The sequence below is a fragment of the Panthera leo genome, chromosome E2, assembly GCF_018350215.1.
Source record: "Panthera leo isolate Ple1 chromosome E2, P.leo_Ple1_pat1.1, whole genome shotgun sequence".
Lineage (NCBI taxonomy): Eukaryota > Metazoa > Chordata > Mammalia > Carnivora > Felidae > Panthera > Panthera leo.
In genome coordinates this window covers 8,562,707-8,590,584 of record NC_056693.1, presented here as the reverse complement: position 1 = coordinate 8,590,584, position 27,878 = coordinate 8,562,707, and the positions used below count along the sequence as shown (strand labels likewise).

The window sequence follows — 27,878 nt, the reverse complement described above, 5'->3', positions numbered from 1 at the left end:
AGTGGTGAGGCAAGACGGGGTAGGAACATCATTGTGACGGCGATGGGCAGCCTTGCACGGAAGAGAGGGCAAAACGGGCGTGACTTAGAAGCTGATGAAAAGTGGGGGATGGACAAGGGGTCCCTCAATCCAACTGGCCCATGGCACCCAAGCTTGAGGCCGGAGAGAGGACCCCAACGTAGGGGACGCAGGCGCCCCTCGCTTCCGCTGGCTGCCGCCCTCCCTCCAGCTTTGGCCCTCCCGGCCAATACGCGTGCACCCGCCCGGCCAGGCTGGGTGCGCGCCCGGACAGTCCTGCGCATGCGCGGCGTCCCGGGTGCAGGTAACCCACAAGACTAGAGCGAGCCTTCCCCCGGTGTGCGCCTGCGTCGTGGGGAGGCGCCCAGGTGGGGCGGGGCTTAGGCGCCGCGCGCGCCCTCGGTCTCGCCCCAACGTTTTTCTGGCGGGAACGGCGCACGTGTACCTTCTTCCCGAGCAACTGCCGTTGGTAGGTCGTGGGCCCCGGCTGTGTCCTGAGAGCGGGACGTGGGCTCAGGGACGCCCGGGATGTGGTGGGGTTCCCCAGAGAAGCCCCGCCAGAGCCCCCCAAATCCCAGGGCACGGTCCCCAATATCAAGGCCTTCCAAACCTTGTTAAAAGTTTTCGTGAAATCCTGATGGAAACCCCTCGGAAATACTGAGAAGGACTCCTAGGAAGTGTGATAGATGAGCCCTGAAATCTTGTCAGAATCTTCTAGAGATTCTGCCAGACTTCTCCCTCGGACCCTGCCAGACTACCCCGCAAAAATCCTGTTACGCTCCCTTCCCAAATCAGAGAACCCCCGCCCCTCCCCGCGCCCCGCCGAAATCCTGTCAGAGATTCCCGGAAATCTTGTCAAACCCACCAAAAATCCTGTCAGGTTCCCCTCCCAAATCCAGACACCCCCAGAACTCCAGAGACGCCCCGGAAATCTGGTCAGAGACCCTCTTGGAACCCAGAGACCCCTTTCAAATCCGAACCCCTTTAATTCCTGCCTGTGTCCTCCCCCTGCTCCAGCCTCCCTGTGGAAGACCCTCCGTGATTGACGAGAGCCTCCCTCAGCCCCTCACTGGGAGTTTATCCCCCAGTCCCTGTCAGAAGCACCCGGTGCCAGACCCTCCCCCCCCCCCCAGATCCCACAGCCATCACCCCCCTTCTGCACCCCCCAGCATTGTCCAAACCCTGGAAGGCTCTCTCTTCAAAGGCTGCTTTTTCTAGAACATTCTAAAAGCTGCCAAGAGGCGTGCACTCCAGGGCTGTGGACCCGGCTGGCGCCAGGGAGAGCAGGGTGTGGGGAGTACTTGGTGAGGAAAGGCATGACGAGCAGGTGGGGTGAGGACAGACAGACCCCAGGTGACCCTATGTGGGCCATTTGCCCCAGTGTGCCCAGTGTAGCCCCGATGGGCATAGTTGTCCAGCCTAATTTTTTTTTTTTTTAATTTTTTTTTATTTTTCCAACGTTTTTTTAATTTTTTTTATTTTTGGGACAGAGAGAGACAGAGCATGAACGGGGGAGGGGCAGAGAGAGAGGGAGACACAGAATCAGAAACAGGCTCCAGGCTCCGAGCCATCAGCCCAGAGCCTGACGTGGGGCTGGAACTCACGGACCGCAAGATCGCGACCTGGCCGAAGTCGGACGCTTAACCGACTGCGCCACCCAGGCGCCCCTCCAGCGTAATTATTAATAGCACCCTTCTCACTCTTTTACTTTTTTTTTTAAGTTTTTAAAGTTTTTTTAAGTTTGTAAGTTTTTTAAGTTTTTTTTTTTTGAAGTTGAGACAGACAGTGTGAGCTAGGGAGGGACAGAGAGAGAATCCCAAGCAGGCCCCTCACTGTCGGCACAGAGCCCGATGTGGAGCTTGAACTCACAAAACTGTGAGATCGTGACCTGAGCCAAAACCAAGAGTCAGACGCTTAACCGACTGAGCCACCCGAGTGCCCCAACACTCTTCTCGCTCTTGACAGTGTCCTGGGATTGGGACGATAAGTCGTACGGGTGGTCAACCTGGTTATAATGGAGGTAGGGCAGGGCATTGTCAGGGCACAGAGGAGGGAGGCCCTCACTGGTCCCTAGGGGACCCCAGGGACTCAGGGAAGGCTTCCCAGGGAAGCTGTGAGCCAGGGCAGGGGCCACATGTGAGGATGGTGCGTGTGGTACCACCTGGGCCTGGGAAGACCACGCAAAGGTGCAGAACTCCCACGGCTGTGATGAGCGGGAGGGGCCTAGAGGTCAGCCAGTGGAGAGAAAAGTGACAAAAAGGGGCCAGGAAATGCAGGGACGACGACTCTGTCCCACACCAGCCAGAGGGGCTAGGACTTAGCCCTGAGGGCACTAGGGATCCATGGCAGGGATTGGCGCAGGAGAGAGATGGGGTCCAACTCGCACGGGAGGCCAGTAGTTCCAAATACAGACTGATCCGGCAGAATGTCGGTAGCCCAGGGTGGTGTGGGAACCCAGAGACGGCAGCTGGTTCAGAAACATTTTCCCAGAGGAGGAGATAGATAAGCCAAGGCAGGAAGGGCTGGAAAGGAAGGCGTCCCAGTCAGGTACCCCAAGGTGGGGACAGCCAGTCCAGTTTGGGGGAGAGCACGCAGTTCAGAATTGCTGGAACAGCAAGTGTGATTTGGGGTAGGGAGGCGGGCAGGGCCAGGCTGTGCAAGGCCTTCAATGCCAGGTCCAGGGTCTAGGCTCTGTCCCTGGGGTACTGGGGAGCCACGGGAGAACACTGGGCAGGTCAGCTCTGGGGCGCTGCTGGGGATGGACGGGGAGGGAAAGACTAGAGACTGGGAGGCCGGGAGGAGGGTGGGCCCAGGGCCCAGGGGGAGAGGATGGAACCCAGAGCTGTAGGGAAGGAGAGGAGGGGTCAAGTTAGAATCATAGGGCAAGAGGGACAAGGCTAGGGACTTGACAGGCTGTGGGGAGGAGGTGGGGGAGGGAAGCAAGGAGGCAGTGACCCCCACCCACCAGCCCCCTCTTTGATCTCTGCTGCCCACTCCTTGGCCCCCCATTTTCCCAGCCCACACCTCCAATTCATAAAACAGGTCTGAGCGGGAGCTGCTCCGGTTGAGGCAGGGGTGGGCAAACAGGTTCTGAGAACCCAGAGCGGCCTGGGGCACAGGTGGGGCAGGGTGGCTGGTCTGAGGAGGCCATTCCCCTTTGTCCTTCCAGGAGCTCTTGGAGCAGACGATCCTTTACCAGTCCCTCCCAGTGATGGGGGCAGGCTGTTAGTTTCTCCAGCAGCTGTGGAGCGACCAGGGTGGCCCATGGATGTCCCAGAGGGCCGGGCGGGTGGCCCCGCTGCAAAAAGTAGGTGGCTGGGCCCCTGTTCACCCCAAGGGAGGATGAGGAGGGGGCAGTGGGTGAGTGGGTGCCAGCTTGGGGACTTGAGAGAGGTGGCTTAGGGTGACTGAGCCTCCACTTTGGTGCCGGGTGGGAGGGAGGGAGCTATCTTTGATGAAGTGCCGATGTGCGCCCACCTGTCTGGATACCGTATCTCCTTTGTTCTGGGGAAACTACAGCAGAAACCTTAGCAAGCTCTGTTCCTTCCTCCCTAATGACCTGCTGGGTCGCCCCTCACTAGTCATTCAGATCTCTGCTTTCTGAAAAGCCTTTCACATTCCCTCCCGTCTCCTGCTTCTCTTCATAGCACTGCTTAGTCTCTGTCTCCCACTGGGACATGAGTTGGGTCTTTTTTGTTTTGGGTTTTTTTTTTTTGGTTTGTTTTTTAATGTTTATTTAATTTTGAGAGAGAGAGTGGGAGCAGGAGAGGGGCAGAGGGGGAGGAGGACAGAGGCTCTGAAGTGGGCTGTGCACTGCATTGACAGCAGTGAGCCCAAGCCTGATGCGGGGCTTGAACTCTCAGACTGTGAGATCATGACCTGAGCCAAAGTCAGAAGCTCAACCGACTGACCCACCCGGGCGTCCCGACATGGGGGTCTGTCTGTTTTATTCACTCTGGCATTCCTGGTCCCTAGAGCTGTGCTGACCAACATGTGAGCCATGAATGTAATTTTAAATTTTGTTACTAGCCACATTTAAAGGTAAAAAGAAACAGGCAAAATGGAATGGGAATAATAGATTTTACTTAACCTGATGTGTCCAAAATGGTATCCTTTCAGCATGTAATTAATATAAAAATGTATTAGGGATATTCTTTTTTTTTCACACTAGGACTTCAAGATCTGGTGTGTGGTTTACACTAATAGAGCATCTCAATTCACACTCGCCACAGTTCAAGCACTCAAGAAACTTATGTGGCAAGTGGCTGCCCTATTGGTTAGCGCCGCCCTAGAACAATGTCTGACATGTAGGAGCTCAATTATTGTTCTTGATTTGTTTGGATGGATGCAAACCAAGGGGGTGTGAAAGCCGGCTTGGGGAGGAAGACGCTGGGTTGCCCTCTCTGAAATTCATCTGCTAAGTGGGAGAGCCCGATGTGATGGGGGAGGAGGCTCCCACCCTTGGGGAGAGGCAGGGCCGCTTTCTTAGAGGCTCCCAGCATCCAGCAGCAGAGCCTGCGTCTTTTCTCAAAGCCGCAGGCCTGGACTCTGGCCTCAGGAGTCTTTCCAGAGGGGAAGGTAGGAGGCAGACACCTGGGTGCGGGAGGCAGCGCCAGGGCTGGCGGACCGAGTGACCGACATCAAAACTTCTCCGGCACCAGCAGAGGGCGTGCGGGCCCAGAGGATCCCTTGGGCCGGGGCTGAGCCGCCTTTGGGAGGCTCCTGAAGGAAAGGGAAGGCCACACCCGGGAGAGATGGAGACAGAGGAAGGCTGGGGGGAAAAAGCCAGAGAGACAGCAGGGCAAGAAGAGAGAAGGCTTGGGGAATGGAGAATCACTGAGATATGGGAAAAGAAGCCCAGAGCTGGAGACACGGGGAAGAAAATGGGGGCAAGGAACACAGAGACAGAGAGGCAGGGCCCCAGGAAGAGAGAGATGGGGAGGAAGATGGAAAGAAAGAGCCAGAGAGAAAACTAGAGAAGGGCAGAGACAGAGACACAGAGAGAGGTAGAGACACGGAGGATGGAAATGAAGGGAAAGGAACAGAACAGCACAGGCAGAGTGACATCTTCCTGAGGGGCCCCAGATAGACACGTGGGGGTCCTCTGAGCCAGACGTCCTGGGTTGACTCTGGCTGAGCAGCCCTGGGGAGTGACCTCGCTGGACCTCAGGGTCCTCCTTCATAACCTGGGGAGCACAGTGAGAGGCGAACACTGCAAATTCAGGTAAAGCCCCAGCATGGGCCCTGGTGTCTCCTCTAATTGTGGGTTCCTTCTCCCCTTCCCTAATAGCATGGGTTCAAACCTGCGGGGGCTGAATGTTAGCTGTCTACAATGAACCCTGGAGATTAAAAGGAATTAGAGCACCCATGGGTGCCTGGCTGGCTCAGGGTCGTGAGTTCAAGGCCCACATTGGGCATGGAGACTACTTAAAAAAAAAAAAAAAAAAAAAAAAAAAGAGCCAGGGCAAGTTCCTAACTACTCTGTGTCTCACTCACCTCATCTGTAAAGTGGGGCTAAAAATAGCAGTGGCCGTGGTCCATACAAAACCCTCAGAAGAGGAAGGGCACCTACTCATTTGCTAAATGAATGTTCAATTCTGTTATCGAGCCTCCACCATGCGCCAGGCCTTCCTTCTGCCCAGAGCCTTTCCAGATTTTCTCATTTCTTCTCTAGGAGGGAGGGAACACCAGCCCCATTTTCCAGAGGAAGAAACTGAGGCTCAGAGAGTCTGCGTTCCTTGCTCGGGTTGCCCCTTGGGTCAGCCAAACCCAGCAGCCTGTGCCAGGCCTGCCGCTATACCCAGTTGTTCAAGGGTGGGGACCCTTGCAGGTCACTTCCAGTCCCAGAGAAGTGGACCCCAGTAATCCCTGGGGTAGAGGATCTTCCCCTGTATCGTGGAGAATTTATTGAGTGCCTGTATATGCAGGCACTGTTGATACAGCCGTGGACAAACAGACGTGGGGGCGTTTACATTGTGTGTCTGTGCTGGGAGGTCTCTTCCCACACACAAACCTAACCCTCCCAGCCCTGGTAAGGAGGAATCACTACCTGCCCATTTTACTGGTGGAGAAACTGAGGCTTCGAAAGGAGAATGGACTTGCCCATAGTCACGTAGCTGGGCTATGAGCTCCTAACCACTCCCCCACCACTCACCCTACCTAGCTCACCCATCCCCTCTCATCTCGGGCCCCTGGCTGTGGGCTGCAATGACGCCAGCCCCGCCTGGGGATTCAGGTAGGAAAGACAACCGGCCCCCCCAGGCAGGCTGGGAAACCGGAGATGTGGCCGGCAGAATCGATCCAGGCTGCCCTCGCCTTATTGGATTGTTCCTGGCTCCTGGGCCCCCCTTCACCCTCAGCTCCTCCCAGAATCCTCTCTTCTTTGCCCTCCTCTGCCCCAGCCCCCTCTGAGCAGAGCCTGGGAGGCCAGGGAAGAAAGGAGGAAAGGGTGATTTCAGAGCCTTGTTTGTTATCTGGGCTCCTGAGCTGCTCAGACACAAAGGATTAGAAGCAGGGGGTACTTCCTGGCCTGAAAGAGGGGCCCATATCCTCAGGATGGGGACCAAGGAGGCCCTTACTGTTGCTGTCCCCAGCCCGAGCTTCCTGCTGTTCCCCACCAGCCCTAACTCCAGGTAGCTCAGGATGAATTCACTCCCCTCTGCAGGAGCACAGGACCTGGGGTCACTCCTCGTCTTGTTCCCCTTCTCATGGGCGGGCTGGCCCTCTTGTCTCCTCAGTGTATCTCTGGGACCAGCTGGAGGAGGGGAGCCTGGGGACGCTGCTGAGCTTAGAGGAGCAAATACTCAACTCGACGTTCGAAGCTTGTGACCCCCAGAGGACAGGTGGGGGACAGGATGAGAGCCTGGCAGCCCTGGACGTGGGAGACACAAGGAATAATAAGGGACAGAGATGGGGAGGCTGGAAACTGGGAAGCTGTAAAGAGAGGGATGGGCTAGGGCCCTTTCTTGGGGGTCCTACAGAAAAATGGGTGATTGTAGGAAGCTTCTGGAAGGATTGGATAAAGGGACCGAGGCCTTTCAGGGTGAGGACATTAATGGAAGAGGGTAGGGCCTAGGGAGAGGGAGGGAGGGCAGCCACTGAGGGCCTGATGGGGCATAGCAGGTCCTCTTGGGTCCACCCTGTGAGTGGTGATGACTGGGCTCCATTTCCAGGTGAAGAGTTCAACTTAGAGGAGGGGAAAGGACTTGCCCAAAGTGTCTCAGTTAAGCCATGATGCAGAGGTGCTGCCAGCCCAGCCATTGGCATCCTGCTTTCAAGCCATTGCCTGTCCCTACTCCCCTCCCCCCCACTTGCCCTAGACTCCCTCACGGCATGCTTTGTCCCCAGGTATCGTGACTGTGACCCACGTACTAGCCTACCTGGAGGCTGTGACAGGACGGGGCTCCCAGGATGCACGCCTCCAAACACTGGCCTGCAACCTGGACCCCAATGGGGAGGGCCCTCAGGCCACTGTGGACTTGGACACCTTCCTGGTCGTCATGCGGGACTGGATTGCTGCCTGTCAGTTGGATGGGTGGGTCTCTGCACCTCTCCCCTCCCCCCCCCCCCGGAAGTCCTTCCTGAGATCTAACCTCATTCATACCTGCTTACTGCAGCCAGCACCCTTTGGGCACAGGGACCTACTGTGGTTTGGAGGAGGCTGAGGAGGAGCGAAAAGTAAAGAGATGGGGTTGGGGGGAATGGGGTGGAAAGTCTGAAGACAAAGTTCCTGGGATGGGGAAGCAGAAATAAAAGGGGCTGGAAGGAAAAGTTGGGGTGTTAGGGGGCTGACTGAGGCCCCTCCCCATCCCTTCTCCAAACGCAGGCCTTGCCTCTCCTGCTTTTCCATCTGGCCCAGGGCTCTTGCCATCTGGCCTTACCTTCCTCCCCACGGTGGTGCTGTCCATGCTCTCTGGCTCTCACCTGACCCGGCCCCTCCTCCTGCCACCAGCAATCCCCCTTCGTGGCTGGTCAGGATTGGGGGTGGCTGCAGGGGGCTCTAAGCCTCATCCCTTTGATACAGGGGATTAGAGCTGGAAGAGGAGACAGCCTTCGAGGGGGCCCTGACCTCCCAGCAACCGCCATCTGGTGAGACTACTATATATAGAATGAAGCAGGAAGGCCCGGGGTCAGACAGTGGGGGGACTTCCCACCTGGAGACAGAGCCAGGGGCATAGGGTGGGACCCTTGGAACCTTAGCTCCATCCTGGAGCTGTGAGTTTGGCTTTCTAGGCACCTCCATGACTGCCTTCCCTCCTTTCTTGACCTTTTGGGGTTTTTTTCTTCAGGGGTTGGTTCCGAGTCCTCCTCCTAACCCCAGCCTATCACAGAGGCCCGTAAGGCCCTGCCCACCTCTCCTTGTCAGCTCTCTCCAGCTCCGCCTGCTCTCTAGTCCCTGCTCCCTTGGGCCTCCTGGCTCAGCCTCTAATGCACTCAGTGCCTGCCCACCATGGTCCTCCCCTCAGGTTATTCCCCCTAAACTTCCCACACCTGGGGAACCCTCTGTGGGGAAGCCCTGGGAGGCCCAGGCTAAGGTCCCTGGCAGTCCAGGCTCACTCACAGCCCTCCTATCCTGTAAAAACATGATTAACCGATTAAGTTACCTGCCGTGCTATTTGGTTAGTTGATTCGCTCACCATTTTATCCCTGGGACCTCACACACAGGAGGCGTGCCGTAAAAAGTGTTCCCATTATACCTTATAAAACCAAACAAAAGCAAAAAAAAAAAAAATACAGCTTCCTGGACATTCCCTTAAACTTTCTCCAGTTGGGCTTGGGGGCCAGGGGAGGGTCAGGTCAGCTCCTGTTGATGAAACACCCCTCTGGGTGGGGGAAGGCTGGAGGCCAGGAGGCTGGGGATGAGGTTGTGGTGAGGAGAGGGTGAGGAAGAGGAGAGGGCGAAGCCTGAGCCAGGACTGGCTGACACAGAGAGGAGAGGAGGACAGAGAATGGGGGAGGAGGGCAGGAGGGCCTGGGCTCCAGTGGACTGTGGGGATGAGCCAGGACAGCCGAGTGGCCGGGAGGGAGGGATACTGGGAGGAAGAACAGGTTTGGGGGCAGCTAAGGTGCTGCCTCATCTTGGATGTGACGGAATCGGGGCTATGAGTGAGGGCCAGCTTTTGCTCAAGGTGCCAGTGAGCAAAAGGCCTTTCACTTGGTGGATGTAATTGTAGCCCCAGGAGTAGATGACATGACCCACAACAAATGTGAGGGCGAGGCTAGCGGAGGCCAAGCCCGAGTTCTGGGGTGGCCCAACACCTAAGGTCACCGGGGAGCCCACCACCCTGTCTGTCTTCCCCAGGATGCCCAGAAGCTGAGGAGCCAGCCAACCTGGAGAGCTTTGGAGGCGAAGACCCCAGACCTGAGCTGTACCTATTCTCTCCCCCGCTGCCCTCCAGCCTCCATGTCATAGGGCTTGGGGTCCTTCGGGAGTGGGTGAGGGATGGGGGGAGGGGTGCTGTGCTGATGGCTCCAGGAGAGCGGGGCAGTCTCTCTCCTGTCTCTCTCTCTCTCCAGAAGAACCTCAGGTCCCCACCACCCCCACCCCAACCTGGGAAAGGAGGTCGGAGCTGTGGCCAGTGACCTGCCCCTCCCTGACCCCAGGCCCGCCACAGCTGACCTGCTGAGCAGCCTGGAGGACCTGGAGCTCAGCAACCGCAGGCTGGCCGGGGAGAACGCCAAGCTCCAGCGCAGCGTGGAGACAGCGGAGGAGGGATCTGCGCGCCTCGGGGAGGAGATTGCAGCCCTGCGCAAGCAGCTTCGCAGGTGGGCCGGTGCACCTGTGTCCCTCCTGACCAGGCTTTCCTCCCCCACCCTCACCCCCGTCACTCTCCTCTCCGCATGCTCTCTCTGCACCTCCTGCCCTGTCTTCAACCCTGCACTGTCCCTTTCTCTTTTGCTCTTTTTCTTTTGTGTCTCCCTAGTTCTTGTCTCTTGGTCTCTTGGGTTCAGACTTCCCTCTTCATTTTTCTCTGAGTCTCCGTGTCAGCAGCCTATCCCTTTCTCTATGCTCCTGTCCATCATGATTCCCCTATTTTAGTCCTCCTGCTTTCTCTGGGTCTCTGTCCCACCCCCTTAGTCTTTTAGGTAGAAACTGGGTCTCTGTGCCCCACCCCCAGGTCTCTGTCACTTCCAGCTCTGAGTGGATCTATCTCTATGGTCTCTGTTTCCCTCCTGCGTGGCCCATCTGCCCCGCCCCCACTCAGTACCCAGCAGGCTCTGCAGTGTGCCAAGGCTGTGGATGAGGAGCTGGAGGATCTGAAGACTCTGGCCAAGAGCCTGGAGGAGCAGAATCGCAGCCTCCTGGCCCAGGCCCGACAGACGGTGGGTTCTGGGCAAGGGGCACGAAGGTGCCTTCTCCCTTTCTTAAAGAGTCTGAGCAGCGGTGTCTGACTGTGAAATGGGAAGGTGCAGAGGTTACCCTGGCTTCCTCCCTTCCTCCAGGTCCTGCTTGCTCCTGACTTAGGGCTCAGATCGATTTGCCATCCCTTTTATGACAAAGGGGACAGCAGGAGCCATCAGGGCTCCCAGACCCCTTCTCCCAGCCTTGCTCCTTAATGACCCAGACCCGAGATGTGTTCCCAGGTGGGGGAGAAGGGCAATATGGGGGCAAGGAGGTCCTGAGAAAGCCTTTGTCCTCTTTCGCGGCTGCTCAGGAAAAGGAACAGCAGCATCTGGTGGCCGAGATGGAGACTCTGCAGGAGGAGGTGAGCTGAGGCCCAGTGCCCACCCCATCCCTTCCCCGGTCCTCAGGATCTTCCCCTCCCCGCCCCGTCTGCCCCAAACATCCTCAGTAGCCTGCACCCACTCTGTAGAGGGAGACCCCAGAATCCCAATAACATATGAATGTTTCTGAAGGTCACATCACTGCATGTGAGGACTGCTGTGGTTAGTAAGAGTGAGGGGCGTGGGGCAGACTGCCTGGGTCCATGCTGGAGCTGCCTCCATAAGCATGGGTCAGTCTATTGCTTCTCTGTACCTCAGTGTCCTCACCTGTAACAATGGGCAAAATAATAGAATCTCCCTCACTGGGTTGTGTGAGATTTAAACAAAAGGATGCTTATAGAGTATTAGGTATGAGGCAGGACCATTGGAAGTGTTCACTGAAAGTTAACCAGTATTGTTCATATATTAGCATTTTTATGGTGGGAAGAATACAGGCCTTGAAATCAGTGAGTTCAAATCCCATCACTGCCACTTACAAGATGGGCCACCTTTAGGCATGTGACTTCTCCTTCCCGAGCCTTTGTTAAATCCAGATCCATCTAGTCATCTTAGATGGAAATTAAACTCATCAATTGATAATGAAAATCGTCACTACCCCCCACAAGGTGGCATCTAAGTTGCTGGAGACCCACACAGCATCTCAGTGCTCCAGGAGGTGGCGGTCCTCGCTCCACATCTGCTCTCTCTGCTGGTCACAAGATTGATGTTCCTCATCCCATCTGGTCCTCGTCCTTAGTCACCACCACACGCTGGCATCCACTGGGAGGCGGGCATTGCCTCTGGTGTCTGGATGTACAGTCCTCACTGCACCTGCTGGTGGTGGCCCTCTGGACCCCCCAGCACACGGGGGCCTCTGGGGCTCTCCCTCAGCCACTTCCATACCCTTCAGGGGCCAAAGAGGAGGCTTGGCTACTTCCCTGAGACTCTTTGTGGCCATAGGGGGCCTCATGGGTCTCTCTCAGCCTCTGCTTCTCACACAGCTATCTCTACTCTGTTATTCACAGGCCTTGTTGGGGCTGAGACTGAGCTGAGAAATGTTCTCTGATTCCCAGAGCTCCCAGGGGTTGTGTTGTTCAATAGCATCCTTCCTCTTCACCCCCCACCTTAGCTAACCCGGGGCTGGGGGCTGGCTCAGGGCATGTTTCCCCTCTACTGCTCTCTTTTTTGACCCTCCTGCACCCCTCCCCTGACCTAAAGATCTTTGCTGAGTCCAGGCAATGATATTGATTCTGCCCGATCCCCCCAAATCTCTTTGTCCTACATCTGTATTGTAGCTTTTGTATTCAAATCCGAAACTTTTCCACTATTGTTCTCTGGCTCTTCCATGAGAGTTCCATCATTTGGAACAATGGGAATTGCCACAAGATGGCTGCCACAATGTGAGGCATGGGGTGTAGCCAGGAAGTAACTGTTTCTTCCAGAACATCACTTTTTAAGAACAGGGAGAAATTCTCCCTAAAGCCCCATGGCAGAACCTCCCTCTTCTATGTTACCGGACAAAGTGATATCATATGATTATAGCCACACCACTCCCTGGCATGGGTAATCCAACCGCTGATGGGCCAGAATACTTACAGCTCCAAGGAAGAGAACACAGAAGAAATGGTGGCTTCAATCCAAAGGGCACTCATTTCTGTAACAAGAGGCTTTGAAGGTCTCTGGATTGGTTTGGTGATTCAGGTTTGTTCATCTGCTTGTGGCCTCGTGATCACAGATGGCTGCAGCAGCTCTGCCCTCACGGTCTCATCCAAATCAGGACAAAGAGGGACAGGGGAGCCCAGCTAATGCTTCTCGCATAGCTGTCTTTTCATCAGAAGGAAAAGGCTTCCCAGGAGCACCCCCACTGTACCCACCACCCCAGCATACCTCTCTTCCATCTCGCTGGCAAGAACTGGACCGCGTGACACCCCCAGCTGTGAGGGAGGCTCAGCCTCTGGAGTGGGAGATGAACAAGTCAGAGGGGGTGAGAATGGCTGCTGGGTTAGCTAACAAGCCACTTCTGAATCCTCCGAGATTTCCATCTCATCCACCCCAGACCAGGACCCACCTGCCCACGTGGAGAGTGGACCCCCAATGAAAGCAGAAGAAAGAATAAGCAGGGTGAATTGCAGCCAGAAGTCTGGGCCTCCTCCCAGCCCAGAAGGCCCACTGCCAGGTCAAGTGCCTTGAGCGGTGCCTGGGGCATCCTAGGCGCTCGATAAACCAGAGCTATTCTTGGTTGCTTCCCCTCCACCTATCCCCTCCCCGCGGCAGCCTACAGAGCATCTATAGATCGACTTCTCAAGTTACAGTAGAATAATGCTAGAGTAGGGGACACTCAGACACTCGGTTTTCCTACAGAGAATCTACAGAGCAGGGCTCAGGTTACTGCAGAAGGCGGGAGAGGCTGAGTAACCAGGTTCCCTGCCGAGTGGCCCAGGATCCAGCCTGCAAATCCCCTACCAGGTGGACAGATGTTGACACAGCATTCCTGGTCCGTCCTTCCTCTGCCCTTCACCTGGCAGCCCAGGCCGCTGAGACTGAGCGTGAGGGCCCACTGATGGAGGATTTGGAGCCGAGCCAGCTGGAGAGAAGGAGGAGTTGGCCTGGGTATCCCCAGGGGCACTGAGAGGAGGGGTGTGGCGAGGGAAGTCCACCTGCCTCTTTGCGCTGAAATGCTTTTTGCCCGTGGCTGCTTCCCATCGAAGTCAGTGCAAGTTGCTATAGTATTGGTGCCTGGAAACTCCAGACTGGATTTGGGGCCGTTCTATTCTCAGATCTCACAGCATGGCTGGCCTGTGCTGCCCTCTCCCAGCCCCCTTTTTCTCTCAGATCATTCTCCTCACCCTGGAGGACTCAGGGTGCCCCAACACTGCTTCTTCAGGAACCCCCTCATCCGGGCTCCCACAAGGCCCAGGGGCTAAGCTTCATCAGAGTCTGCCTCCCATGTTGTCATCATCTACTTCTGCACCGGTCTCCACCTCTAGCAATGAGCTCCCCTGAGGGGAGAGACGAAGCTGGTTCCCCGTTCTCTCCCAGGGCTATGTCTGGCTCAGAGAATCTGGGGGTTATAATTGCAGCATTTAGAGTCAGATTTGGGTTTGAATCCACTCACTCACCATTTAGAGTTTCTTAGTCCCTCCACTCCTCAATTTCCTCTGCAAAATTGGGACAGGGGAGGTGATCCCAATAAAAACATTAACACTTGGGACAACCAGACGTTACATTCTTCCTGAATGGTGCAAGAGGACACGTTTAGCAGCACCCGTGAAATCTTCCTGCCAAAAAATGGAACAGGAGCTTGGCCAGGGCCCTGGATCTACTCACCAGTTTAGAGGAAATAAAGAGGTTGGAGGAACGGGGTGAACATCCCGCACAGGGAATGAGAACTCAGTAAGTCAAATCCAAATGCCCCTGTTCTACAGGACAAATAACCTGATTTCTTCCACAAAAGAAGGGCCCTCAAAAATGCCATGGTTGGGGAGGTGGGTGACCACTGTCAGATGAAAAGGAGACATTTCAACTAAAAGCCACGGTGGACCTCATTTTGATCCTCATACAAACTAAATAAATGTGAAAAGACATTTGTGAGATAACTAAAATGAAAAAAACGAAACAAAAACATAGGGAGTGCCTGGCTGGCTTACTTGGAGGAGCGTGCAACTCTTGATCTCAGGGTTGTGAGTTCGAGCCCCATGTTGAGTAGAGAGATTACTTAAATAAATAAACTTTTTTTTTTTTAAAGCACCAATTCAGTATGAGACAACAGTAGGGAATGATCCATTTTAAGATGATGGTGGTATTGTGAGTTTACTAAAGTGAAAATTCCTCAAGTAGGAAACAAAAATGCCAGAGTAGTTATAGGTGAAATAATGTGATATCTGGCATTTGCTTTTGAATCATCTGGTAAACAAAACAAAAGCCTTGGAGGATAGGGAAGAAACTGGGGAAATGTATATAATTATCAAAGTTGGGTGATGGGCCGTGCACATTCATTGTACTGTTATTTTCACATATGTGTGTGAAAAGCACTTACAAAGTTTTGAAGATATCTTTAAAATTATGCATTTTACATTTCCTGAACATGTTGGTATATGCCAGGCAATTACCATATACCATATATGTTTTGTGCTTATTATATGTAGTGACATGTGTTTGCATGAATTATCACCTGTATAACCTGGGGCAAGTTGCACAACTGTTCTGTGCTAGACTTGCCTTCATCTTTACAATGAGGTAGTAAAGGGGTATCTGGATGGCTCAGTTAGTTCAGCGACAGACTCTTGATTTCAGCTCAGGTCATGATCTCACAGTTCATGAGTTTGAGCCCTGCGTCAGGCTCCACGCTATCAGTGTGGAGCCTGCTTAGGATTCTCTCTCTCCCTCTGTCTGCCCCTCTCCCACTATTTCTCTCTCTCTCTCTCAAAAGAAATAAACTTAAAAAAAAAAAAAAAACAATGGGGGATAAGAAATGAGTTAACACTTGCAAAGCACTCAGTACAGGTTAGCAGTCACCATTAGCTCATTTAATCCACACAGCAACCCTATGAAGTAGGTCTATCTCATCTCCATTTTTTTAATAAGTTGTTTTAACGTTTATTTACTTTTGAGAGAGAGAGAGAACGCGAGTGAGGGAGGGGTAGAGAAAGAGGGAGACGCAGAAACTGAGGCAGGCTCCAGCTGTCAGCACAGAGCCCAACGCGGGGCTCAAACTCATGAATTTGAGATCATGACCTGAGCCGAAGTCGGAGATTGAAATGACTGAGCCACCCAGGCAGCTCTCATCTCTGTTTTTACAGACGAGCACCCAGTGATGCGCAGAGAAATCAAAACTGAGATCTTACAGGATGGTTGGAGGGATTAAATGGGCCAAAACATAGAAAGTGCTTAGCATGAGGCCTATTGCATATCAGCTTTTCAGGAAATGTCAGCTGTGAGTACTAACATGTGCCGGAGGGGACATGACCGGTTGTTCGTTCTTCCAGAACGGGAAACTACTGGCTGAGCGGGACGGAGTGAAGAGGAGAAGTGAGGAGCTGGCCACAGAAAAGGACGCTTTGAAGGTGGAACCTCTTCCTCCTGCCATTTTTACCAGTTTCAGCCACTCTGGCCTAGTGAGAACCGGGGACTTCCATCAAGCCATCAGGCTCCCAGGGCTCCGGGCAGCTTGGCTGAAATCCCTCTCGGGATAGCTGATGTCCAGAGACATCGTGGGAGGTTGAGGAGAGGGGCTCGAGAGAGCTGGGTGGGCCGGGGAGGGCAGCGCCTGCTGAGGCAAGTCCCGGAAGGCCGGACAGATGGACGGGCTCCTTCCTTGGCAGCGGCAGCTCTTTGAGTGTGAACGCCTCATTTGCCAACGAGATGCTGTCCTCTCTGAGGTGAGGGGCCCTAGGGTGGTAAGGGGACATTCACCTTCCATATGTGCCTGGCCATCTCCCGCCCCTAGTCTAGAAAGGGAGGTCCCGCCAGGATCTCCTCCATGGATATGCAGCCTGGAGAGGTCAGAGGGTTCCCTGCTCCCAACACCAGGCTCACAAGCATGACCCTGCAGGATCTAGAAACCTGGTGCTTTCCCTCAGGCCCTAGCTCTTCCCCCCAAGCTCACCCTTCCAGTCTCCCCTACCCCTTGCCTCAGTGTCTCTCTGGGGCTGGGCCCAGTCTCAGTTACCTTTGGGCCTTCCCAGCGTACTCAACATGCAGAGAGTCTGGCCAAGACCTTGGAGGAGTACAGAACGATGACCCAGGTAGGCGGCTGCCCTCCCACCCTCGGCCCCCTGCCCAGCCCCGCTCTTTTGCCGTCTCTGGGATCTGCTGCCTCTCTCTGTTCCTGCCCATCTTTTGTGGAGTCTCTATACCTGGTTTCTTCCATCTCTACTACTGTGTGTCTCTCCCTCTCTGTTTCCATCTCTCTCTCTGCCTTTTCTCTTGTTCTCTGCTCCTTCCTTTCTCTCTCACTCTGTGTATCTCCATCTTGGGTCCACTTTCATTCTTTGTGGGGGTCTTCTCACCGCATCTCCCCTGCTCATCTTGCTCTGTGTCTGCCTTTCTTCGATCTAGTCTGTCCGTCTCCAGGGGTCACTACTCTCTGTTGGTCCCTGGTTGTTATGAGTCTCTTACACCCTGCGTGTCTTTTGCCCCCCTGTGAATCTGTGTCCATCCATGTCTTTTGTTCTGTGCGTCTCCGTCTCTGCCTGCCTTTTCTTAATTTTCCTGGCCAGTAGGTTACCTTCTAGGTTCCTGCTGCTCTCTGTCTCTCGTTGGCTTCCTAAGTTTCTTCTCCTTGTCTCTTGGGAATATGTGTCTGGAGAGCTCAAAAAAGTTGGGGAAGTAGAAGTGACGGTAAGGGGAGCCCAAGGCTGGGAGGTAGAGAAGGACAGAGAGGCCAGGGTCCCCCACTGCCCCCTTTGCAGGAACTGAGGCTGGAAATCTCACACCTGGAGGAGCAGCTGAGTCAGATCCATGAGGGGCCGGATGAGTGAGTGGAACGTCAGGGGTGGAGGAGGCAGGAGGAGAGCCCAAAGGCAGGGACCCCCGGCCTCCAGCCACAAGGTGGGCAGGGCCACGACCCCAGAGTAGGTGGACCGAGAGGTAGTAGGCAGGCACAGAGAGAGCCTTCTCCCTCCTGACGGTGTCACCAGGCTACCGGAAGGGGCCCAGGTGAGAAGAGCGGGCTGGACCCAGGTGCTGCCCCCGTCACTGGGCGTGGAGATCCAGGCCATTCGGCAGGTGGGCCCAGCTCCATGGAAACACCCCAACCCCCAGCCGGCCACGGCTCTGACCCAGCCCTGATTCTCACCCCACCCCATCTGCCCCCCAGGACCATCTCCGTCCTCAACCCCATCCCTACCCCGACCCAGCCTCACGCCAGCCCCCTGCCCTCCCCCACCCCATGCCTCAGCCCATCTCCATCCCCATCATCTGCCTTCACCCTGGCATCCCTGGTCTCAGAAATGCCTTCCCTCCCAGAAACAAGAAGTGGCAGACTCCGCTCTCTCCAGCCCTGTCTGTGGAGTGTGGCAGTGGGAGGAGGTCATCATCGAGACTGAGACAGACGAGGAAGCTGAGTTTCCACCTGAAGCCCCAGCTGGGGCAGAGGTGAGCATGGGAGGGGCTCAGAGGCCACCGGCGTCCAGGACCTGGGAAAGGGGCCTGGGGCTCCACGTGCCACCAGCTTGTTGCCCATCCCACAGGCAAGTGTTGAAGGGCCTGCTGGACACAGAGCCCAAGCCAGACAGGACACCATCCCTGCCCCCTAGAGACCAGCTCAGGAGTGCAATAGACCGTAAACAAAGCAAACACAAATTGCCTGCTGGTAGTTTTTGTCAGGTGGAAAACACTGTCAGGAATCATTATTTACCAGGGTCTGCAGGGGGAAGGTAAGACGTGAAGCGTTCTTCCAGACACCGGAAAGATATGTTAAGCTTTTACTTTTGGGTTTTTTGGGGGGTGGTTTTTGCATGTGTGTTTTTTTGTTGGTTTTATTTTTCTAAAACTTTTACTTTTTGGATGCAAGCACCTTTAGGAAAAGCTTAGCAAGCCCACTGTGAAATCTTGAACTCAACCAATAGCTGTTGTTTTGGGACTTCTGTAATTGCCTGAACAGTATTTCAACACCCTTTGAAACAACTGGCACAGCTCGTCTTCAGTGTCCACAACAGAAAAGTGAGATTTTAATCCATTCGTGCCAGAAGTCTTTGTTTTTTGTTTTTTGTTTTTTTCCAGAGAAGATATTGCTCACAGCTCTGTAACTGCATCATCTTGAGAATTATACTGCTTCAGAATTACCTGTTTACCATTGGGTTTTTTAATGTTTATTCTTATTTATTTTTGAAAGAGAGAAAGAGAACAGCAGGGGTGGGGCAGAGAGAGAGAGAGGGAGACAGAATCTGAAGCAGGCTCCAAGTCATCAGCACAGAGCCTGACACAGGGCTCCATCGCACAAACTGTGAGATCATGGCCTGAGCTGGAATCGGACGCTTAACCGACTGAGCCACCCAGGTGTGCCTACCATTCTTTGGGGTTTTTTTTTTAATTTTTTAGGTTTATTTATATTTTTAAGAGAGAGAGAGAAAGAGAACGAGTGGGGAGGGGCAGAGAGAGAGGGAGAGAGAGAATCCCAAGCAGAGTCTGCACCAGCAGCACAGAGCCTGGTGCAGGGCTCGAACTTATGAACCGAACCATGAGATTGTGGCCTGAGCTGAAATCAAGAGTCAAGAGTAAGTCGGGACACTTAACCAACTGAGCTACCCAGGCGCCCCCGTTTACCATTCTTAAAGGAGAAACTTGTCTCTCTGCTCACGTTTTCCCTGGATTGAGAGATGCTTCTGTGTTTCCCTTCGACACCAGTGCTGTTTGATTTTTCATTTACCTCCCCCAGCATCTCTGTGAGGTAGACATCCTCATCCCTCATCCTGTCACGTATGGGAAACTGAGGCTCAGATAGGTCACACATCCCCAGTCACACAGCCTATGGGCAGCAGAGTCACAGCCCTCAGAGGACGTGTAAGTTAGAGTGGATTCTGCTGTGAGCTCTCTGATGCCCCATCCAGGGGCACGGAGACCCAGGCTTCTGGCCGCCACCTGCTCTGGGTCCTGGAGCTACCACGTGGAGCCGCTTGGGGCCAGAGGGAGAGATTGTGCAGAGCGGCCATCCTAATGCAGGACGATGGGTGTGCAGAGGTGGGCGGCAGGCCCTGAGGGAGCCCAGCGAAGGGGGCACCTGTGTCAGGTGGGAGACTGGAGAAGTGTCACAGGGAAACTGACACTTGAGCTTGTTTGGGGAAAACAAGAGGGAGAAGTGGTGTGAGGAAAGAGATGCCTTCCTGGCAGCACAAAAGCATGTAACATGCTCGGAAAGCAGAGGGAGTTGAGGTGTCTAGTGAGCCGGGAGGCCATATCACGACAGGGATTCCCTGAAAATCAGGCTGGGAGACTCTACTTTTCCCCATCGAGCCACAGGAGGCACAGGAGGGCTGAGAGCGGGGAGGGACGAGGTCAGCTCTGAATGTAGAAAGACTCCTTGCGGCCCACATGGATTCTGATTAGAGGCCAGGAGGCCAGGGAGGAGGCTGGGGCAAGAGTCCAGAGGATGAAGTCTGAGCCAGGCCAGGGCCCTGGGATGGAGAAAGAGGAATGACGGGCAGAGAAAAGTAGGGCGGGGGGACACAGCTGCAGGCAAGTGGGCTGGGCACGCAGAGTGCTGGGAAGGGAGAAGCCAGAAAGATGCCAAACTTATACTGCGACCTAGTGAGATGCAGATCCTGAGGGGCATTTGGGGGGCTACCTGAGGTCAATGGGTACACAAGGCTGGAGCTCAGGAATGTATTTAGAAAACAATATCAAGTCGGTGGTCCGGGCCACACACGGAGATGTCTCCGGAGAAAACAGGACCTGGATCCTGAAGGAGAACAGCTGTGGAGCTGCCCAAGACCAGGAACCTGGGAGGGAAAGGGGATCTGAAGGGAAACACTGAGCCTCCTTTGGGTCCACGTGAGTGTGAGAAGTTTGTGGGAGTACGAGAGGTTTGGGGGACCTGGACTCCTGGGTCCTGAATAGAAAGGGGTCCAGAACAACTCTCCTGTTTCTGGCTTCTGCTCTGAGAGGGATGCAGAGCCAGCCTCAGTGACAGAGCCCAAGAGGAGGGCAGGTCCTAGATGCAGGAGGTGAATTCTTTTTTTTTTTTTTTTTTTTAATGTTTGTTTATTTTTGAGAGAGACAGAGACAGAATGCGAGTGGGTTAGGGGCAGAGAGAGAGGGAGACACAGAATCCAAAGCAGGCTCCAGGCTCCAAGCTGTCAGCACAGAGCCCAACGCGGGGCTCAAACTCACAAGCTGCAAGATCATGACTTGAGCCAAAGTCAGACGCTCAACCAACTGAGCCACCCAGGCGCCCCAAGGTGGTGAATTCTTGCAGGTGTCGCAGCCTGGGAGACCTAACCTGTTCTTTTCCCACAGAGAAACTTCCAGGGAGAGCCAGCGCACCCTCAAGGAGGAAGGAAGGAGCAATCGATGTGGTAAGAAGCTTGTTCCTTCCAGAGCCATCCCCCTGCGTTGAGGTAACACCAAATTCTTGGATGAATTTGAATAGCATACAAGGACTGGAAGAGCCCTGGGGGAGCTGCTCATCATTCATTCATTCACTCACTCATTCCTTCACACTGAGGCCATCCTGGGCCTGTGACCCAGGATGAGTCACACCCAGCCCTGCCTTCAGCATCTCTTAGCCTAGAGGGACACGGACTCTGACCTGGCTGGCTCTGTGAGAACATCTGACACTTCACTCCACCTTCGGGGGAGGCTTCCCTGGGAGGTAATGCTTGAATGGAGTCCTGTGGGAGCAATTTTCATCTAGGAGACTCTCAGACAAGAAGACAGTTGTCAGGCAGATGGGACAGCTCAGTCACTAGGTCACTGAACACACTTCTCCCAAGGCCTCCAGGGAACCCTGGGATGAATGAAACCCATTGGGTCAAGGGCGAACACCCATGTAGTTACAAGACAATCGGGGACTCTAGAATCAGACAGCCTGGGTTCAAATCCCAGCTTGGTGACTTAGTGATGGGGTGGAGGGCCATGGAACCCCAGCCTTGTGATTGTTCCGAAGCTTAGATGCAGGCCTCCAAGGAGAGATAAAGCACTAGATGTCTGGGCCCACTCTCCTCCGGGGCCCTGGCCTTGGGGCCTTCCACACCCCCTCCTCTTTTTCAGGCTCTCCGCTGAGGCAGCTAATGAGGCTTCCTGCCACCAGCCTCTAATTGGGCTCCTCTGAGAAAGCTGAGATTGGGCGGGAGGGGGGCTCCAGAGCTGTGACCTTCCCTAGCAGTCACCAGGGAGGGGAGGGAGGGGAGAAGGGGCTGAGCAGCGACAGGGGCGGGGGCTGGCCATCTGAGTTTCCCAGGAGCAGGACAGTGTGACTCACAGATTGGGAAGCAAGGGAGGTAGTGAATCCTGTGGTCCCTAACAATGGGTAGGGGTGAAGGCTCGATCCGAGAGGAGCTGGGGGAGGAGCCACCTGGGTCCCAAGTAGAAGTCCCAGGGGATGAGACACCTCTGTGTCTGACTGGGGGCTTCCCAGCCTAGCTGACTTTGGGGTGCTAATTGAAGAAACAGCTGTGTCCTGAGGTTGTCAAAGTGGTAGTAGCTGGAGGATGGATCCCTGAACCCAGATGAAGGTGGTAGCTGGTGGTGTGGACGTCTGGGTCTCTGAGGGGCCTTTGGGCCAGACAGCTTGAGGTCTGAGTCTCCAAAGAGGCACTTCAGAGAGCTGTAGCCCTCGGGGGAGCAGAGGGTGGATGCTCGCCCACCCCAGAGAATGACTTGTGGGGTGGGGGGAATTGCTCACACAGTTGGCTTCTGGAATCTCAGTCCTAAAAGTAGATCCAGTAAGACTGAGACTCACTAAAAGTGGCACGGCCCACCAGGCACAAAGTGGGGGGTGGGGTCTGGACCTGCCCCGGAGTCTGGGAGAGCCCTGAGTCTCTGGTGTTGGGAGAGTAGAAGAGAAGCCGTGGCTCCCAGCTAAGGCATCAGCTGGAAACATAGCAGCTGAGAAAGCCAGTTGTATGAAGAGCGTGTTGAAAATTCCCCTGCAAAATACATACGCTGACCTACACACAGCAGTTTGCTCTTGGGGCTCCAGGACACCCCCACGCTCATCCACGATGCCCGGTCTGCATTGAGACCCCTGCTTTAAAGGTTCATCCAGCTCCATAGTGGGCAAAGGGAAGCTAGGCAGAAGGAAGATGCTTGCAGTGACTTTTTTGTCTTCTCAGGTTACCCGGAAGACAGGAAGAGGAGGAAGCAGAGACCCAGGTCAGGGTAGGCAGTCCCCAGCACCCCTCCCCAGCCCCTACCTACTCCAGGCCCTGGAGGAGGTTGCTGTACGGGCAGCTCCTCCCAGCCTTCACCCCACACCCCCACTTCTCCTGAGCAGACAGAAAAATCATTTGGCCAAGAGATAACAAGGCCCTTGCTATAGCTAATGAGAGCGGACGGTGCTGTGGGGGGAGGCCTGCAGGCCAGTGGGCGGCCAGAATGTTCCCAGGGGACCCCCCAAGCACATACACAGGGCTGCAGCCGCTAAGCCACAGGCCTCACAGACGTGGCTACGCCCCCGGAATGCGAAAATGCACACGCACATGCGCCCACACACAGGAAGGGGGCAGGCCCTCCCCAGCCAGCCCCAGAACTCCCTGGGGCACAGCGCCTGTCACAGCCCCCTTGCCTATCACCACACACACCTGCTACTTTGTTCCTCAAAGTGGCAGGGCACAGGGTGAGGTGCGGGTGACAGTCCCCATTCTCTGGCAAGGAAAGGGAAGGAAGGAAGCCTGGAGAGGAGGGGTGAGGAGCCTGGGTCCCCAGGTTAGGAATGTGAGAGCCCAAATGTACACCTGGTATCTGAGCTCTTTCAGGCTCCAGACCATCCAACGTGGTCTCTCTGAACAGCCTGACCCCAAAGCCACCTCCTACTCCCTTCCATGGAGACTGGTACCCTCCTCAGTTATCCTCACAGCTGACTTGACAATGATCTTTACCTAGCTGTCAGGGTGGGGTGAGGGTTAAGGACCATGTGTAAAGGGCCTGGCACAGAACAGGTGTACATTAGGTGGCAGTGGTCAAGGTGGTGGCTGAGACTGGTGTTCCTGTTATTCCTTATTGTTACTATTGCCATCAGCATCATCCATGGAACAAAAGTGTGGGTGTGAAAGCCTGAGAGCAACAGAGGGGATGAGATGGCCCCTGGACAAATATTTGGGGCTTTTTTTTTTTTTAAGTTTATTTTTGAGAGAGAGAGAGAGACAGAGACAGAGAGAGAGAGAGAGAGAGAGAGGAAATGCAAGCAAGTGGAGGAGGGGCACAAAGAGGGAGACACAGAATCAGAAGCAGGCTCCAGGCAGGCTCCAGGCTCTGAGCTGTCAGCACAGAGCCCAACAAGGGGCTCAAACTCACGAACCACGAGATCATGACCTGAGCTGAAGTTGGACACTTAACCAGTTGAGCCACCCAGACTCCCCTTTGGGGCTTTAATCTTAAGGCACCTGCAGGTTCTGATACAGGCAGGGAGACAGACCCAAAGAGAGTGCCCACGCTGGACTAGGCCCAGCACAATGTTGGACTCCTGGAGAAGATGAGGTCTCTGCCCTCTGGGAACTTGGATCCTTCCAGAATCAGATGCAAATGGAGCTAGCAATATTGAACAGCACACGCAATTACCCAGTGCTCACTCAGTGCCAGAAACTGTTCCAAGCACCCTCCGCTATTTTGCTTTTTACCTGTGTTCCCTCAGGCAGACTCTCCTTCAGCCCTGTGAGGTGGGTACATGTCAACGACCCTGTGCCCAGATGGGGAAAGTGGGGCATGGAGACGTGGGGTGACATTCCAGAGGACACGCAGTGGAAGCTGGCAGAGCTGGGAAGCCCACCTGGTGGTGTATCTCACGGCACTGAGCCACTGTGTTCCAACCCCTTCCACGCAGTCACTTCTGTCCACTGGGCTAAACCAAGGGCCTCTCCTAATCCAGGAGCCAGTGTCTCAAGTCCGTTTCCTTTGTCCTTTCAGGCCAATCTCCCCATCCCTCTGGGAGACCCTCACCCTGGAGACATTCCAGGAAGCCTTCCTGAGAGGTAACAGGACCCACGGGGACTGGAAGGGACCTGGAGGTAGGGGAAAGTCTGGCATGATTGCCCCATCCTTTTTTCTGCCTAGTAGCCCTGCCAAGCCAGATCTGCAGCGATCCCTGGTGCCTGTGGTGAAAGAGCTGGTCCCAGTCAGCAGGCCGGACTGGGGCCAGCTCTGCCTGGCCCCCCTGCACCCCCAGCCGCTCAGGTGTGACCCAAGGCAGTCCCGGAAGGGAGGGTGATGGTCACACACGGGGACATTGCCCACCGCTGAGACTCTGGCAGCTCCCTGGCCCCTCCCTAAACTCTGTACTGCCCCCCCACCAGGGTCACCCGGCACCCGCTGATCCCCGCTCCAGTCCTGGGGCTGCTGCTGCTGCTGCTTCTCTCTGTCTTGCTGCTGGGCCAGTCCCCACCTCCGACCTGGCCCCACCTTCAGCTCTGCTACCTTCAGCCGCCCCCAGTGTGAGACACCCTGAGTAAGGTCTAGTCAATGACCGCCCCGGGACTCTTTCTACTGTTATTACCATTGTTGTGCCATCGTTACCTGGGAGCACCCCAGTTCGGGGACCCCAGATACAGTACTCCAGGATCCGCACCCCCATACTGGGTTTTTAGGTGATGTCTTTTGTTTTGGTTTGGTTTTTTGATATTGGTGACTACATTTCTTAATAGCAAACATATCCAATAATGGACTAAATACTAGGTGGGTATTTTTCTCATGAAACAAGTCTGGAGAAGGACAGCTGTGGGCCCACAGCTCAGAGTCTCCACAACTTGGGGGCCAGGAGGGCTGTGATTCTCTATGATTCTCTTGGCCCTTCCCTTTTGCTCAGGAGATGGCAGGCATAGCTTCACACGTCGCACCTGCAGGAAGGGTGCACCTTTTTTAAAGAAGAAGCGGTAGCCTTCTCAGGGCCAGCAGCAGACCTGTGTTTATGTCTCACTGGCCAAAATCTCTTGTTGTGACCACTCTTAGCTGCAAGAGAGGCTCGGAGACCGAGCACCCTCCTGGCAGACAGAGGGAGAAAGAGATGTGGGCCGGGCTCACCCCACAGATGTCCTGTGCGGTCCAAACAGCCCATGGGAAATGGACCAGTGTGCCATTTGTTCACTCATCACTTCCTGCTCATTTGTTTGCCACAATTAGACCTTCGAAGATAAAGCTGTAGAAAAACAGGCCCTCCAATGCCAGGCTGGGGAGTGCTGGTTTGCTCCTAAGGATGATGGGAGCTCTGGGAGATTTTATTGCTTGTTTTTGGTTACTTAGGTTTTAACTGAGACGTAACTTATGTACACATAAATGGATGTGCTCTCTTTGGCAGCACATATACTAAAGTTGGAACCATACAGATAAATGGACAAAATCTTAAAGTCTCAGGTGCATGAATTTTTGCATATGTAAACACCCATGAAAGCAAAATCTGGGTCAACATATAGAACAGTTTCAGCACTGCAGAGGCTTCATGAGGAGAGTTCCGAGCAAGTTGGGAGGGTCAGAGTCACCCCTATTTAAAGGCAGATAGTGATAGAGGTAACGGTAGGTTCCATGTGAGCCCACAAAATGCACTTACGCCCTCCCAGGAGGATAGAGAATCTGTCCCAGTTAGGTGGCATCTGTGTGTAAGTCTTGAAAGATGAGTAAGGTTTGTTGCAGTGAGCAGGGACCGACCGAAGGTGTCACAGGCAGAGGGAACAGTGTGTGTGCAGACCAGGTGGTGGGAAAGCGCCTCAGTGTGTAGAGAGCTATAGAAAGCACTATGTCGCTGGGATTTAAAAAAAAGGGGGGGAATTTGGAGCCAGGAAAGAAGCTACAGAGGTGGTGAGGAGAGAGAGAGAGAGAGGCAAGAGCCCATGGAGGGTTTTGAACACCAGCCCAAGTGCCCAAGAAAGGGCTGTGAGCAGGGAAAGGGCAGAATCAATGATGGGTGGGGGACAGAGCTTCGATCCTGCACAGGGGATGAATAGAAGTGAGGCTGGAGGCAGGAGGTGGGGAGAAGGCTAGAGCCGTGGTCCAGGCGGCAGAGGACGAAGCCTGAGCTGCACTGGGGATGTGGATGGAAAGAAGGGGAAGGGCAGAGAGGCAGAGTGGCAAGGATGGAGACAGAGACTGATGGCTGTGAAGGAGGATGAAGAAGGAAGGGGCAAGGACAGCACGAGGGTCTGACCCAGTGACTGGTAGACAGTGAAGCATCTCCAAAACAGGAAACCAGGAGGAAGAGTGGGTTTGGGGGAACACCCAGCCCCTGTGGGATGGGGTGAGTGTCAGGGTTCCAAGATGTGGCTGGAGCCCTCAGCCTTGAACCCGCAGTCTGGAGATGGGGGTGTAGGTGTTATTCCCTGTGGATGGTGATTGACATTTGGGGGAATTGCTGAAATTTCCTGGGGAAAAGAGAGGGGAGAGGGGAAGACTTCTAGGCACCATTTCATGAAAAGCCTCAAATGCTAGTCAAGACATCTAGAGAGGAAGTAAGGTATGGAAGGAGCGCAGGCCAAGACCCAACCACCAGGCCCTCCAGCCAAAAGCCTGTAAAGCTCCTCCCAGGGTTGTGAGTTTCAAAGAGCCAATGCGGGTGCAATATTTACAGGAGTGCCCGGCATATGGTAACTGCCCATAACTTTAATCCCATTTCTCCATGAGAGTTATGGAAAGGTCTAGACTTTACAGATTTGGGTTCCAGTTACCCTTCTGTCCTTTACTGTCGCTGATAACTTGGGGGAATTACTCTTGACTTTTAGAGTCTTATTTGTGAAATTTGGCCAACCCGGGTTGGTGTTGAGGAGTATAGTTATTCATTCATTATTCAATATTTCTGAATCAGAGAAGCAGCCCCACCCCTGCAGTCTAAGGGCCAATTAGGGCGCGGTCCGCCTCCCAGAAATAAATTGTAGGAGAGCTTGCCAGTTACCAAGCGCCAGCCGCGCCCCCTTCCCCGCGAGCCCACGCTCCCAGCCCCGCCCTCTTGTGTAGGCCAATCAACGCGCGGTCCGCACGAGCCGCGCCCCCGGGACGCTCCTTAGAGCCTTCAGTGCAGCTGAACGAGTAGGTTGCCATGGTTACCATTGAGGGTTGGGATGAAGGGTTGGCCGAGCCGCCGGTGAGAGAGACGGGAACAGAGATAGAGACAGATTGTGATTGGCTGCTGCTTCGCTTCACCTGAGCCCGCACCCTGTGCCTGTGAAGCCTGACGCCTGGTACCCTCTGCTCTCTCCTCCCGCCCCAACGCGGCGCCCTGATGATCTCCCGGGAAGGGCGCAGTCAGAAAACCCTGAACAAACTTCGGGAAGCTGCTGCTAGAGAGGCAGAAACCCGTCTCCAACAAAAGCGCTTTGCTTCGCGGGTGCTGTGATGTTTTCTCATGGTGTATCTGGGTTAATCCTCAAATGAGGGGGGAAAAAGGCTGAGATTAAGCGGTCCTTCCCATACCACACAGCTAGGTTTGGGGGAACTTGGTCTTGAATGGCAGGTACCTCTTCACACCAGAGCCCCCGATCTTTCCACTGCGCCCAAACAGAAGTCAGGAAGTGATGGGAGAG

The 27,878-nt window shown here is 54.6% G+C and overlaps 1 protein-coding gene across 9 annotated transcripts; it reads left to right on the top strand.

Moving 5' to 3' along the window:
- Positions 1-76: 76 nt before the first annotated feature.
- On the top strand, positions 77-27,683 carry KASH5 (KASH domain containing 5). 9 transcript variants are annotated; one of them, XM_042919218.1, is made up of 20 exons: positions 77-487; positions 3,188-3,325; positions 6,756-6,860; positions 7,366-7,552; positions 8,042-8,106; positions 9,320-9,386; positions 9,622-9,783; positions 10,224-10,341; positions 10,674-10,724; positions 15,708-15,836; positions 16,044-16,100; positions 16,407-16,466; positions 17,133-17,197; positions 17,361-17,448; positions 17,689-17,817; positions 20,677-20,735; positions 22,494-22,533; positions 24,283-24,347; positions 24,433-24,549; positions 24,669-27,683. In XM_042919218.1, the coding sequence occupies exons 2-20, from the start codon at positions 3,283-3,285 to the stop codon at positions 24,808-24,810; spliced, it is 1,749 nt and encodes a 582-aa protein (XP_042775152.1). In that variant the 5' UTR covers positions 77-487; positions 3,188-3,282; the 3' UTR covers positions 24,811-27,683. The 9 variants fall into 9 exon arrangements, with proteins under 9 accessions (XP_042775152.1, XP_042775150.1, XP_042775155.1 ...); XM_042919216.1 differs by having other exon boundaries at positions 24,430-24,549; XM_042919221.1 differs by having other exon boundaries at positions 78-487; positions 15,708-15,785; positions 16,050-16,100; positions 22,494-22,539; positions 24,430-24,549.
- The last annotated feature ends 195 nt before the right edge of the window (positions 27,684-27,878 follow it).

Bases quoted from the DNA above. Each gene is read 5' to 3' on its own strand.
- KASH5 (XM_042919213.1), top strand. From the start codon at position 3,283: ATGGATGTCCCAGAGGGCCGGGCGGGTGGCCCCGCTGCAAAAA. The intron at 6,861-7,365 runs GTGGGGGACAGG...CTTTGTCCCCAG, and splicing joins TTGTGACCCCCAGAGGACAG to GTATCGTGACTGTGACCCAC. The intron at 8,107-9,319 runs GTGAGACTACTA...TGTCTTCCCCAG, and splicing joins CTCCCAGCAACCGCCATCTG to GATGCCCAGAAGCTGAGGAG.